Source organism: Melanerpes formicivorus, unplaced genomic scaffold, assembly GCF_026170545.1.
Source record: "Melanerpes formicivorus ecotype bairdi unplaced genomic scaffold, bMelFor1.0.p_v2 SCAF_37, whole genome shotgun sequence".
NCBI classification, from domain to species: domain Eukaryota; kingdom Metazoa; phylum Chordata; class Aves; order Piciformes; family Picidae; genus Melanerpes; species Melanerpes formicivorus.
Window position 1 is genome coordinate 3,385,974 of NW_027142389.1, and position 14,053 is coordinate 3,400,026.

Sequence of the window (14,053 nt, forward strand, 5' to 3'; positions counted from 1 at the left end):
ACCCGTGAAGGCCATCCACGAGGACCGCATTCCCCCTGCCCACGGGGACCATGGCTCTTTGCCCACCCCAGGGCAGCCTCCTTGCCCTCCTGGGGCATGCTGGCACCCCAGCCCTGCGGGGCACTCCTGGGGACAAAGGTGGCCACTGCCACCTTGAGGCCAGCCTGGGCATAGTGTCCCCAAAACCTTGGGCGACGCAGCAGCTGGGGCTCTGCCAGGTCGGAGGTGCCCTGGAGTTCTGGAAGGGGACTGTGAGTTCCTGCTGCTGCGGAGCTGTGCCTGGCCAGGAGATTTAACCCCTTTGTGAGCATGCAGGTGGGTGAAGGCTGGGTGCTGTGCCAGCAAGTCAGCACTGACATGAACAGGGCACACTGGTGACAAATGGTTGCACCCCAAGATGTGGGGGACTGTTATCAGGAGAGGGGCAGCTTGGGGGACACAGAGGCATGAGGGGCTGGGTGGCTGGTTTGGGAACAGCCTGGAGATGCTCAGCCACAGAGGGGAACCTTGATTGTGCTGGGCTGAGCGGGAAGTGCCAGCACGTTACAGGGGGACTGTGCCACCAGTGCCAGAGACAGCCCAGCTCTGAATAGGAGCTTTATGAGACACCAGGTAAAGGCAGTGCCAAGGGTTGGAGTTTTTGGGGTCCCTGATTAAACAGGGAGATACTGAGGGGCAATGCCTCTGCAGCAGCCAGGGCACCAGGACCTGGTGCTTTCCCTGCTTGGCTTGGCTCAGCTTGGCACACTCCCTCCTTGCCCCTGCACACAAGCAGGCACTGGGCACAGGTACCCCAGTGTCCCTGAGACTTTCTTCTGCATGGGGACAGCAAGAGGCCTCAGGAGTGTCTGCTGTAGAAGTCCTCTGGAACACTGCCCCACCAGGGCTGAGCCCAGGGAGGAGGGAGCAGCTGGTGAGACCGAAGGCACACGGGTACGTGGGGCCGGGCTGGCCGCAGATGCCAGTGTGCCCTTGCAGGCTGCGTGGGGGCTGCCAGGAAGAGGCTGAGCCTTGAGGTCCAAAGCACCCAGCAGTCTTCACTTCCCAAGAGACTTCAGCACCTTCCACATCCCCCATCTCTCCTTGCAGGTGTGGCCAGCATGTCCTTCCACCACTTCAGGAAGGGAGGATGAAGGCAGGATGAAGGCAGGTAGCAAGGCCTGAGAAGTGTCCATCCCAAGGGCCACAGGAGCTTCCTGAGACTTGCCAACTGAGTTGCTTACTGGTGAGGTCAGACAAGTTGGGAGCATGGCTAACAGGTCCAGTCCTGGGTGCCTGCCTGCTCGGGAGCTCCAAGGAGGACAGCAGAGGTGGGTGCTGGGGCAGAGCTGGGTGCTTTAGGTGCTGGGTCCGAGGTCAGGTCTCCGTGGCAGGTTCACTGCGGTGCCCTCGCCTGGCTTGCTGTGGATGAGCCAGGGATGGGTTGAGCTGTGTGCCCCAGCCAGCCCTGCTCTGTGATGCCTCTGCAGCAAGGTGAAGGGCCCCAAGTGCTAGGGAAGTCACCGAGGAGACAGGAGCCCCTGTGGCCCCGGGGCACCCATGGAGAAGTGGTGCCTGCCCTGACACACCCCCAGCCCAAGCCTCACCCGTCCTCCCCCCTCGGGCATGGGTCTCTGCAGTGACCCCATGGCCACAGGAACTGGCCTGCAGGGTGCTCCCTTTTCCAAGCTCTTGGGGGTACCTGTAGGCCTCCAGGTGGTCCCAGCCATGCTTTTGCAGCCCTTCCTCATTCTGCTGCGAGCCGAGGTTGCCCACGCCCCTGCTGACATCACGGGACCACTCACTCCTGTCACAGGGCCACTGGAGGAGAGGAGCAAGGACACACACCAGCAGTGTCACAACAGAGTCATGAAGTCCTCACCCCATGTGAGCAGGGCACGTCGCTGCTCCTCAGCCTTCCACTACGTCCTACTGCCTGTGGCTCCATCAGGCAGAGCACTGCCATGGGGATGGGACCTCACATCTGCTGGTGGCCCCATGGCCAACTCGCCCTCCCGGAGCTCCCTAAGGCCCTTTGGCTGAGCCCCAGCAGGGACCACAGTGGTACCTCTGAAGGGTGGCCACGCTGGCGAGCATCCAGCGGGCGCCTCGGCACCTCCCGGCAGGGCTGCAGGGGTGGCTCCAGGGCGCTGTGAGTCTGGCGCAGCAGAGTCTTCTGGCCGGCCCCTCCGTGATCTGGTGCCAGCTGCTCCAGCTGGCTCAGGTAGGTGGCCATGTGCAGCGCTGTCAGCGAGCAGTCCCCCAGCCCTGGCGTGTCCCTTGCCAGGATGGCTGATTTGGGTCTCTGCTGCTGGCCCACACCGGGGGGGCTGAGCAGATGCCCGTGGGATAAGTGCCCTGGCACACAGGGGGGCTGGCCACCACCCTGCTCTTCTGAGGGTGAAGGGACCCTTGCTCCAAAGGGGCTCAAGTGCTGCTGGCCCCTGGCCGGGCTCCCTGCCCGCTTGTCGTGGGCATCGCCGGCACCAGGGCCTGGCACCCTGGTGCTGGGGATGCCCTCAAAGATGAAGTAGGCTGGGTTGGTGTAGCCAGCAGCTGGCTCAGGGAGGCTGCGGGGACGGCTCCTGCAAAGCACAGCAGAGATCATCAGGCTCAGCATCACCCCACAGCTGAGGCTTGTGCCGGGGCTGAGCCCAGCTGGGGTACCTGGGGTGCTGCGGGGGTGCCTTGGGGCACGTTGGGCTGTCTGCTGCCGGCTCAGCATCCTCCTCCTCGAAGCTGATCCACTCTGCAAAGGCACCACAATCTGGCCTCTCCCCACTGGGAACCCCTTGGCCCCTGCCCATGGCTGGGGTCATAGAATCATAGAACTCTTTTGGCTGGAGAAGCTCTTTAAGATCACCCAGTCGATCCTCAACCCAGCACTGCCAGGTCACCACTGAGCCATGCCCCTCAGCTCCACATCCCCTCTAGGGATAGGCACTGCACCACTGCCCTGGGCAGCCTGTCCCAAGCTTTGACAACCCTTTGGGGGGAGAAATTTTCCTTGTGTCCTCTCCTGGCACAGTTCAAGGCCATTTCTTCTCATCCTATTGCTTGCTGCTTGGGGGAAGAGGCCAATCCCCACCTCACTCCAGCCTCCTTTCAGGGAGTTGTAGGGAGCAAGAAGGTCTCCCCTCAGCCTCCTTTTCTCCAGGCAGAACAACCCCAGTTCCCCCAGCCTCTCCACACACGATTTCAGACCCTTCACCAACTTTGTTGCTCTTCTTTGGACATGCTCCAGCACCTCGGGAAGGCAGCGTGGGCACGGGCAGCTCTTGTGCCCAAGATGTCCCTGAGCCCCCCTGCCCAGGGTGATGGGAGGGGGCCGTGGCCACGTTTACCATAGAGCCTCTCCCGGGTGCTGCGCCGGTCCTTGGGGACCCGGACCTTCATCCAGCCGCGGATGGAGCCCGTCTCCTCGCCACGGTGGAAGAGGAAGGTCTCGAACTGCTGGGCCATGCTGCCGATCATGGACCTCATGGCGATGCAGCACTCACCTGCAGGCACAGCACCTGCCTGTGTCACCCCCACAGCCGGCTGGGGGGGCGAGCAAGGCCCCTCGCAGGCGGCAGCGGCGCCCCAAAGCGAGGTGGGTGCCCGGGTCCCTTTGACCAAGCTTCAGCTGCAAAGCCTTGCACCCAGCAGGCTGTCCCCTAGGCCCCCTGGGGACAATGCCCCCCACCCATGCCACAGCAGGGGCCCCCACGTCCCCATCCCACACACACCATAGGACTCGCAGCTCTCCACACCCTTGATGCTGAGGAGCAGGTGCTGGTCCCCCAGGTACTCCAGGTCTGGCAGGATGGGGTTCAGCTGCAGGCAGAAAGAGGGAGGCTCAGGGGGGACTGCTACAGGGTAGGGTGGCACGGGGGTGGCTCTTTTCTGGGTGGGGGGTGGTGACAGCCCCTGGCACCCCTTGGGGGTTCAGGCTATGGAGCCAGCAGGAGACACGGGGAAGAGGAAGGAGGAGGATGCTTGAGGGATGGGGGAGGGATACCACAGGCAGATGCTTTGCAGCCCAGCCCAGCTTGAGGAAGCCAGGGATGTCACAGCTCTGGGAGGTGTTCTCCCCGCTCCGCTGAGCCTCTGCAGAGGGAAAATGTGGGCACAGCTCCAGCTGGTGTTGGTGCACCCCCCCAGCACCCCGTACCACAGGGACACCTCACCCTCCAGGCAGTAGGAGTGGAACTCGATGTAGCACTTGCTGCGGCTGGTGGTTTTCACAATCACCTCAACACTCTCCCACTCGATGCAGGCCAGGGGCTCGGGGCCAGATTCGGATCCAGGAGCTGCAGGGAGGCACCAGCAGGCAGGTTGCCATGTGCCAGCCGAGAACCCACAGCCAGGGCTTGCCTCCAACCAGGCACTGGGGGTGAGAGACCCCAAACCCTTACGCTTCTTCGGCACAAACTGCGACGTCACTCCCACCTCAAAGGTGGCGAAGACAGGTGAGTGGTCACTGGTCACAATGTCATCAGTGCAGCCTGGAGAGGGGGAGGAGGCAGCTGGGTGATGGTCCCCAAGTCCTGGGGTCCCATGAAGCAGTGGTCACCCCACAGTGCCCACAGCCCCGGGGTCTCACTCACCATAGGAGTTACAGACCACGTGGGTCTCCGGGTGTGACTTCCACAGGATGCGGTCACACCACGAGGGGACACTGAGCCTCACCTGAAAATGGGGCAATGGCTTCTGTGCCACTCCTCTCTGGCTCCTCCCAGCCCAGAGAAGCAACCCAGCACCCCAAAAATGAGCTCACTCCTGCATCACCACGCAGCCCCACCTGCAACCACCCATGCCCACTGTCCCTGTCCATCAGCAGCATCATGCAGCCCGACCTGCCACCACCCGTGCCCACCATCCCTGTCCATCAGCAGCATCATGCAGCCCCACCTGCCACCTCCCGTGCCCACCATCCCTGTCCATCAGCAGCATCATGCAGCCCCAGCTGCCACCACCCATGCCCACCATCCCTGTCCATCAGCAGCATCATGCAGCCCCACCTGCCACCACCCGTGCCCACCATCCCTGTCCATCAGCAGCATCATGCAGCCCCACCTGCCACCTCCCGTGCCCACCATCCCTGTCCATCAGCAGCATCATGCAGCCCCAGCTGCCACCACCCATGCCCACCATCCCTGTCCATCAGCAGCATCATGCAGCCCCAGCTGCCACCTCCCGTGCCCACCATCCCTGTCCATCAGCAGCATCATGCAGCCCCACCTGCCACCACCCATGCCCACCATCCCTGTCCATCAGCAGCATCATGCAGCCCCACCTGCCACCACCCGTGCCCACCATCCCTGTCCATCAGCAGCATCATGCAGCCCCACCTGCCACCACCCATGCCCACCATCCCTGTCCATCAGCAGCATCATGCAGCCCCACCTGCCACCACCCATGCCCACCATCCCTGTCCATCAGCAGCATCATGCAGCCCCAGCTGCCACCACCCGTGCCCACCATCCCTGTCCATCAGCAGCATCATGCAGCCCCACCTGCCACCACCCGTGCCCACCATCCCTGTCCATCAGCAGCATCATGCAGCTTGGCAGGAGGGCTGCAGGAACTCACCCCTGTGGGTTTGAACTTCTGCCACACGTAGCTGTCCCGAGAGCCCCGCTCGTACCGGTATGTGGGTGGGAAGGAGATGTCACCCTCACCTGGGAACCAAGAGACAGAGGTGGCATAAGGGCCAGTGTCCTTTCCTGTCCCCACAGCCATGGGGTGTCATGGTCCTCATCAGGAGCCCACAACAACAGCTGGCACCCCTGGCCACCTCTGCCTGCTCTTATGTTTGCACACTCTTAGGGTGCAGAGCCCACGGACCTGCACCAGAGGGGTTGCATCATGCCCATCAAGGACCCCCAGGCTTTGGGCACCTTGTGCAGGGCTGTGCCAGGACAGGGCACAGCTGGAGGTGGCACAGGGAGAGGTCCATGGGGACCCTGGGTATTTCTCTCTCAGTTGGGGGGGTTGTGTGTCCTTGCCCCCACACTCACTGAACCGCAGGAACACTTTGTTCTTCTCCCTCTCCAGGTTCAGCTGGTCAACAGCCAGCAGGGCTTCAAACTCCTTCTTGGTTATGTGGGCAAGGATGTCCTGTGCCAGGAGAGGAAGGCATGGAGAGCCCTGGCCCCTCTCGGCCCCGCAGCCACCCCGCTGTCGCCACCAGCGTCCCCAGGCGCGGTGCCCCCCGGGTCCTACCTGCACGTCCATGTCCAGGCGGTAGTTGAGGTCCCCAAACCAGAAGAGGTGAGTGAAGCGCAGGGTGAGGTCGAAGCCCCCCAGCTGCTTGTCGCCCAGCACCAGGGAGCGCAGGATGTCGCTGTAGTTCTGGTTACGTCTTGGGGAGATAGGGCAGCACCCGTGAGCCACCCCGGGCACACCTCCTTCTGCCCCTGCCAGGTGGGGGACGGGAGGGTGACAGGGGCAACCCCTCAGGGCTCCTCCAGGCCCCTGAGACACCCACCTGCCTCAGGGCAGCCCCATCCCCCCTAGCCCCCTGTCACCTGTGGGTCTTCTCGCTGCCAGAGGCCAGGTGGCAGTTGACAAAGCCAAAGGAGGTCCCGTTGAAGAGGAAGGAGACACCCACAGCTCCCTTGTTCCCTGCAGGGATGTGCCAGGTAGTGAACTCTGGGGCTCCCAGAGTAGCCCCCAGGCTACCTCCTCCCTCTGGGGCATCCTCCCACCCCATCCCCATCCCCACCCAGGGTGTTGGCGATGCCAGTTTTCACGCTGGAGGTGTGGACGTGGCTGATGCGCCGCTCGTGCTCGGGCTTCACCAGCACCACGATCTTGATGCTCCAGAGGCACTGCAGGGCGACCTGCAGGAGGACAAGGAATGAGTCTGCCTGCTCCCCACCCAGCACCACCCCACAGCCAAGCACGGGGAGCAGGGAGAAGCAGCAATCTCAGCCAACCCCCCCCGAACGGGGCCTGCTGGGGAGGGCACTCCCTGCATGGTGCACAGGAGGTTCTCTGGGCTGAATGTGAAGTGGGAGAGGACCTTAGGTTTGGGGGTAAGAGCTGTTGGTTGATGGCTGATGGTAAGCAGCTCCCTGAGGCTGCTGGGGGACGTCTTCAGCCTGGCCAGCAGCGGGGGGCGCCCCAGGCACAGGCGGAGGGGCGCAGGCTGCTCCCCGCCCTTACCACTCGGTAGTCGATGGCCATCAGGGTCTTCAGAGAGGCTCGGAGGAACTCCACCCACTCGCGGTCGCCCAGGGAGTTCTCCTGGGTGCCGATGACGTAGATGTCATGGGGGATGCAGGTGGTGGTCTCGTCCTGCGTGTGCCCCAGGCCCCTGGAGGTCAGCCAGGAGGCGAGGGAGCGGGGTGGGGGTGTGCTGCCTGCAGGCAGGGGACAGTGGGTCACTGAGGGGGTGACAGCAGCCAGGCTCCTCCAGCTCCTCCCCAGAGCCTACGCATCCCCAGGAGGTAGTGGGATGGGAAGCATCGTGCCAGCCCCGTGGTTAACCCATGGCCATCCCAGAACGATGCTGCTACCACCAGAAACCCTCCCACCACCCACAGCTCCTGACAGCCACTGGGCAAGTGGATCACAACGGGACAGAGGAACCCCACAGTGACCACATCAGGGTCCTCTCAGCCTCTTTCTCCCACAAAGGATTATCTTGGAGCTCAGGTTTCCTGGGGCAGCTCCCTGCAGCTGCACTTCCCAAACCCCACCTTGGCTCATGATAAGCCATAACAGCCTCCCAGGACAGTGCAACCTTACCCATGTTCCATGTCCCCACGTACACCGAGATGAGGTCAGGCTCGTCCAGGTTGGAGTGCTGGATCCTCATCAGCTGCAGCAGCTGGCAGAAGGCCTCTCGCTTCTGCAGGACAACAGAGGTGTCTCAGGGTCCCAAAGGGGAGCTGGGGGCTACAGAAGGTGCTGGAGGTAGGATCATGACATCAGCCCTGGGAGCCAGTTGGCAGGGGTGATCTCACTCCTGAGACGGCTCACTTGCTGCAGCGCTCCGTAAGGGCTCCCCAACCCCCCAGGAACCCAGCCAGTGCCACCTACCCGTGCACTGGTGAAGACGAAGTCTCTGCTGAGGCTCTTCTGCAGCTCCCGGCTGTACACCAGCCTCACCTTGCTCTGCACGCTCTGGTATTTGATCAGCTGCAGGACTGAACACGGGGCGTGAGGGGGCAGCAGCTGCATCCCTTCATGCCGTGGGGGCCAGCAGCGATGGGGGCCTGGGGTGCAGCCAGGTCTGCAGCCCCTCAGGCTTGTGCCAGGGAGCCCCACAGCCAGTGAGGGGGTTCAGCAGCCTCTTACTTTTGTCCTGCGGGATAGTCTCCTCCGGGGGCCCGCTGCCCTTCTTGCTGATGGCCACCGTGCCTGCCTCCACATCCACCCTCAGGGCTGCCCGCTGCGACTTGCCCACCTTCACCTGCAGGCAGGGACGTGGTTCCCGGGTTGCCCCATGCCTGCCCTGCCCAAGCAGTGATGCCAGGGGCCTGTTGTGCCCCCTGTCCTCACCTCGAAGCTCTGTATAGCCAAGGGCTTGGCAGTCGGTGGGGGGGCTGCTGCCACACTGGGCAGTAGCAGGTTGTGCCTGGACACGGTCTCCTGCAGCGACTTCAGCACCTGCCAGAGACATGGGCACTGGTCTTGCAGCACTGGGATAAGAGGGAACTCTGGGCACCCTGTGCCAGCCTGTGCTGCCCCAAAGGGAACACTGGGGCTGTGCCACCATCAGCAGCTTGCTTTGTTGGAGGGTTTAATTTAGGTGAGGGGTTTGCTGGAGCAGAGTAAGGCTCCCCACCCCCAGGGTGCCAGCAGAGCTGGGCAGCAGCTGTGCCAATGCCTCCCCCTGCAGTCAGCTGCTTCCCCAGCCTGGCATCACGGTGTGGGGTCAGGCACCTTTTTCTCCAGAGAAGAGAGGAGATGGTTGACAGCAGATATCTTGTTGAGGAGCAGCTCAAGGTCTGGATCGCTGGTTAGGAGACCCTGAGGGGAAGGACAGATGCTTTTGGAGCAGTGTGGTGGCACTGGACTGGTGGATTCCTTCCCGTGGGGTCCCTGGGCTCTGGCAGGGGAAGCAGCTTTCCCCTCTGATGCATCCTGACTGTGTGCAGGAACAAGTCTCCGTCCCCACGCCACAGGGAGCCAGGTCCCCTCTGCCAGCTGCAGTACCCAGGGACCAGCAGCAGCACCTTTGGGTGCCAACAGGCACAGAAAGTGCCCTGACCACCTTCCCCACAGACCAGTTGTACCCAGCCACACATGATGAGGCACCCAAAAGTGTCTGGGGGCTGCAGTGATCCTGTGGGTCTCACCTGCTCCCTGACTGGGCTCCGAGGGGACGCAGGGGGGTCAAACACCCTGGCCAGAGTCTCCAGCCCTGCCAGCGTGAAGTCAATCTCACTGCAGAGAAGAGAAGGACTGGGTGAGACCTGGTGTTGGGCCTCTCCTGAGCCTTGGTGGGCAACACTCAGCCACCATGAAGGGGATGGGGACAAGGTGGGAGGCTGTGGGAGCTGCTCCCCTTCCATCCCCAGCACTCGTGGGCCACTCGCCTGTGCAGTGCCCGGCAGGCGGTGGCGAGTGCGGTGCTGAGGTGCCGCAGCTGCGGGTGCCCGTGGCGAAGTGCCTCCAGGTCCAGCTGCAGGTGGTGGTTCAGGTACTCGGCCATGAAGCCCATGAAGTCACTGGCTGGGCTGCAAGGTGGGGTGAGCAGCTTTGGAAAGATCCCTGCCCCCAGCCGTGCCCACCCCATCACCTCCAGCACCCTGTGGCACGTTATCTACAATCATAGAATGGTCCAGGCCGGAAGGGACCTCCAAAGGTCATCCAGTCCAACCTCCCCGCAGGCAGCAGGGACACCCCCAAACTAGATCAGGTTACCTGCTGTGGACCTGCTCCTGCAGCCTCTGGTGCAGCTGCTGCGAGATGTGGGTCCGGCTGGCCGCGGGAGCACCGAGCCACATGCCCACGCCGGCTGCGCCAGCCAGGACTGTGCTTGCCACATGCCCACCGGCTCGGCCGTCCTCCCCGTCTGCGGGCAGAAGACAACCAGGTCAGTGTGAGCCCCTCCCCGCTCCCAGCCCGGCATGGCCCCTGCCGGCCCCGGCTCACCCGAGTCCTCGTCGGCCGCCTGCCTCGCCCGGTGCACGGGGTAGAGCAGCGGTGTCACCAGCCCGTTGTTGGGCTGCTGGTAGGCACCGATCAGGTCGGGCAGGGTGCGGAAGCACTTGGCCTGGATGCCCTGAATGGTCTGGGGAGGCAGAGAAGGGGAAGCACCGTCACCTCCCCACCTCTGCCAGCTTTGTGTGCCCTGGCAGTGGACCAGCTTGCCAGGTCGAGGGGTCTGTCCCTCAAAATGCATCCGTGGCAAGCTGCTTCTAGCTGGATGCTAGCTTCATGGGGAGATCACCCCATGGCAGGGCAGCAAAGCAATGAGAGGGGCAGGGAGACAGATGCCTCATGCAGCTGATGGGGATGCTCCCCAGGGCCCCTCTGGATGTTTTTAGGGGGCTAGAAAGGGCAGCTGCAGGGAGCTGGGTACCAGGAGAAACCGAAGTGACCGAGGAGGGGAAGTGAGGCTGAGCTGGTGGCCAGGAGAGATGTTGCAGGCACAGACGTGGGGGGAGATGGGGCAGTGTCACCAGGTGTGGTCAGTGGGCGGTGGCAGAAAGGAGACAAGTGTTTTACTGTGCCGTCCTGGCAGGCTGCTGGCAGGGCTGGTGAGGAGGCAGTCATCCCAGACAGCCCCATGCTGATGGGGTGGCTGCAACACACTCACATCCTGTGGGGCTGGGTGCTGCAGGCAGCTCATGCAGAAACCAAACCACCCGGGTTGCTCATGGTGCTGGTGTGTCAGGGAGGGCAGGCAGACATCACCTCCCTGCCCCTGCACACCTGCATCCTGTCCACAGCCTGGCTCGAAGCCAATGGCCCCCCTGGCACAGCACCCAGCAGCAGCCAGGGCAAGGAGTGCACCATGGTGGCAACCAGGCTCTGGGAAGACACTGCTGGCACCCACCTGGACAGAGAGCAGCCCCTCGTCATCCGGGAGGATGCGGTAGGTGTGAACATGCCGCTGGAACCTAGAAGAGAGCGGATGAGGGTCCCTCATTGTGCCCCCCACAACACCCTGGCAGAGCTGGGGGGTACCCAGCACCCAGCCCCAATGCAAATGCCTGTCTTCTCTGCAGAGAGAGGAACTGAGCTCTCTGGTCTGGAAATAAAAGCATCACCCAGAGCTCTGACTCTGCAGCTGTTTGCAGCGCTGGGTGCACGGTGACCTGGCTGCAGCAGGCACTGCCAAAGCAGGGCCATGGCATGCCGGGGGTTAAGCCACATCCTCACTGGAATTTTTGGGGGGATCTACAGCTTTGTGTCTCCATATGGCAGTGAGGGGCTTTGGGTAGCCACAATATCACAGTCATGCTCACTTTGAGGTGGCACAACCCTGCTTGTACCACCACCCTGTCTGGCATCGGCCTGACTTAGTGCTGGGATGCTGGCAAAGCCGGGGCCGCTGCCAGCTGAACCCGGGAGTGTCCCACACCCCCTGTGCCCCTCGGCAGCTTGTCTGTCGTTTATCCCTTGCACGGGGCTGGGGCAGCGGTAGGAAGGGGGTGGCATCCTGCCAAACCCACCGAGACACCGCCCGCTGCAGACATGCCAGTCCGGAGCAGGAAGGGTGCAGGCAACAAGGAGGGGTGCAGGCAGCGAGGGGTGAGGGCAGCAAGGAGCGGGGGGAGGGGTGGTGCTGGCAGCAAGGAAGGGGTGAGGGCAGCCCCAGAAGCAATACTCTCAGGGGCTGTAAGCCTGGTTCCAGGCATGGGGATGATAAGGGGTCCCACAGACGGAGTGGGATGCAGCCCTGATTCCAGCATCCGAGACGGCAAGAGCTGGCGTTGTGGCCCGGATGCGGCCGCGCTGGGGGCTGGAGGGAGGGGGGATGTTTGTTTTCGAAGAGGGAGAATGATGCAGAGTCAGCCTCTTGCACTCCCACGCTCGGAGATGGGATGGCGGGCAGCCCAAAACGGCTTGGTGTGCCCCGGATTTCAGGTTCTCCCTTCACTAACCCCTCTGCTGGGCAGGGCTGCTGGCGCAGGTTTCTGCCTGCTCCCAAGGACAGGGAGTTTTCTGCTCATCTGACTTGGGGATCACCCAAAAATCCCCACTGCCAGACAGCTGGCACCCTGCTCACCCCACCAGCGCCCCTGCAGAAGGCTTTTCCGTGAAGCTCTGGCACTTCCAGCTCGAGGGGCAGTGCCAGGATTGCTGTGCCTGGAACCTAGGGCAGGGAGAGGGACAGAGGGACCCCAGCAAGGGACAAGAGCCAGAAGCCACGAGCAGATACCAGGCAGGTGACTCACAGAAGACAGAGGGCATATGCCCCAGAGACAGACTCGCTGTCCCGCACCAGGAAGCAGCCATCCCGCCCAGCCTTGGCCAGCAGCTCCTCTGCCACCACCCGGCTGATGTCCCGGTGGTACCAGCTTGCCGCTGCCATCCTTCAAAGCGGTGGGACGCCAGCTGGACTGTGTCACTGTCCCAGCCCCTTGTCAGGGCTCGGCAGCAGACACGGGCCGACTCCTGGCACACGGGGTGAGTCTGAGGGTGAAGGTGAGGACAGTGTGGTAGGACCAGCCCCTTGGTGCCCAAAGGAGTTGCTGGCTGGAGGTGCCAGCAGATGATGTGCAGCCACTGAGGCACTCAGTGGAGGCTGGGTGCCTCGTGATCAGGCAGCGTGGCAGCGGCAGGCCCAGGGGTGCAGCTGGGGGATGCTGAGGTTCTAGATGCTCCTCATCGTGGGGTGCTCCAGCCTGCAGGGTGCGTGGGGGCAGATCAGCAAAGGGACTTTTCCCACGGAGTAATCACTCCATGCTGCTCCACCAGCGCCGGGGCCACCACCCTGCCCCAGCGCAGGGCAAGAAGAGGCCATGCTGGTGGCCTGGTGGCACGGGGGGAGGGGGCAGACCTTGCCCAGCACACTCACCGTCCCTCGCAGACGCAGCACAGGGCTCCCGTGGCTCTTGCAGGGTGCTGGGGGCAGGGAGCTGAGCTTTTGCCGTGTAGCCAAGCAGCAGCGGAGCCTCGATGCTACAGCGGCAGCCCTGCCTGTCACACGGTGCCCGTCACACGGTGCCCGTCACGGTGGCGGCGCGGGGTGAGGCAGAAGCCACACCGAAGTCCCCGGTCCCGGGGGTTGGGCTCTGCGGCGCTCGCTCGGCACCGTGGCGGCCACCACGCTCTTCCTCCTTCTCTGCTCTCCCTGCTGCCGGGACCAGCCTCCTCGCTCCTCCTCCCCCTCCAGCCCCGCTACCGGGGGAAGCCAGCGGCCCTGCGGGGCTGAGCGTGGCGGGGTGCGGGCAGGAGCGATCCCGAAGCAGGGGATCTGCCTCCAGCCCTGCTCGTTTTCCCCGCAGGCTCAGTGGGGCCGTGGCGGTGCAGAGCTCTGTCCCTGGAGTAAGACCCCAAGGGAGGGGACCGTCGGGCGATGCGGGACAGTGGCAAGCCCCTGAGATGTTTTGGGGGCAGTGCTGGGGAGTGGTTCGAGGTCTCCTGGGGACCTTGCTGTGCACGTTGGGGCTGAGTTCTGTCATTTGCTGCCAGCTGAGCGAAGATGGAGATGTTGCAGGCATCAGGAGAACCGGGTGCCCACAGTGACTTTAATGTCACCCTGTATGTGCCTTGCCCAGAAGGGAAGTGGGGTTCAGGGGCTCACAGGAAGGGGTGTGGAAGAAGGGAGGCTTTCCTGGCAGAACAGAGCTGCAAACAGCACCAGGGGGCCCTGAAGACCCTGGGTGTAGACCCAGAGGTTTTGCTCCTCATGGCAAAGCGTGAGGAGGCCTTGAGTGTGCAGCTGGGTGGAGCTGTGCTGCACTGATTAGCATCAGTTAATTACAGACGAGCAGCAGCCACCGTCTGCTGCCAGGGTGCCCAGGAGCACCAGGGCTGCTTTGGGGGGAGACAGGACAGCAAGATCCTGCCAGAGGATAAGGATGAGGATCAGGATGGAATGCTGTACCAAGCCATACTCCTGGCTGTCTGCCACCCTTGGCATCCCAAGCCAACCACTGCAGTCATGAACCCAGCAGAAAGG

At 63.2% G+C, this 14,053-nt stretch overlaps 1 protein-coding gene across 2 annotated transcripts; it reads right to left on the reverse strand.

Annotated features, from left to right (window-relative positions):
• Nucleotides 1-273: 273 nt before the first annotated feature.
• On the reverse strand, nucleotides 274-13,238 carry LOC137450744 (phosphatidylinositol 3,4,5-trisphosphate 5-phosphatase 2-like). 2 transcript variants are annotated; one of them, XM_068157615.1, is made up of 28 exons: nucleotides 12,947-13,238; nucleotides 12,324-12,773; nucleotides 10,979-11,042; nucleotides 10,072-10,210; nucleotides 9,841-9,991; nucleotides 9,513-9,653; nucleotides 9,273-9,360; nucleotides 8,857-8,943; nucleotides 8,473-8,580; nucleotides 8,269-8,383; nucleotides 8,011-8,117; nucleotides 7,717-7,819; nucleotides 7,132-7,328; nucleotides 6,689-6,806; nucleotides 6,492-6,588; nucleotides 6,187-6,325; nucleotides 5,982-6,081; nucleotides 5,554-5,642; nucleotides 4,569-4,650; nucleotides 4,377-4,466; nucleotides 4,149-4,271; nucleotides 3,980-4,068; nucleotides 3,708-3,795; nucleotides 3,324-3,479; nucleotides 2,647-2,728; nucleotides 2,048-2,564; nucleotides 1,682-1,800; nucleotides 274-1,401 (listed from the first exon to the last, which is right to left on the reverse strand). In XM_068157615.1, the coding sequence occupies exons 2-28, from the start codon at nucleotides 12,458-12,460 to the stop codon at nucleotides 1,338-1,340; spliced, it is 3,390 nt and encodes a 1,129-aa protein (XP_068013716.1). In that variant the 5' UTR covers nucleotides 12,461-12,773; nucleotides 12,947-13,238; the 3' UTR covers nucleotides 274-1,337. The 2 variants fall into 2 exon arrangements, with proteins under 2 accessions (XP_068013716.1, XP_068013717.1); XM_068157616.1 differs by lacking the exon at nucleotides 9,513-9,653.
• Nucleotides 13,239-14,053: the final 815 nt, after the last annotated feature.

Excerpts from the sequence above, each read along its gene's own strand:
- LOC137450744 (XM_068157615.1), bottom strand. The coding sequence starts at position 12,460 with ATGGCAGCGGCAAGCTGGTACCACCGGGACATCAGCCGGGTGGTGGCA. Across the intron at positions 7,329-7,716 it reads CGTGGGGACATGGAACATGG|GCAGCACACCCCCACCCCGC; the intron begins GTAAGGTTGCAC and ends CCCTGCCTGCAG. Across the intron at positions 4,651-5,553 it reads AGAAGTTCAAACCCACAGGG|GTGAGGCTCAGTGTCCCCTC; the intron begins GTGAGTTCCTGC and ends CCCCATTTTCAG.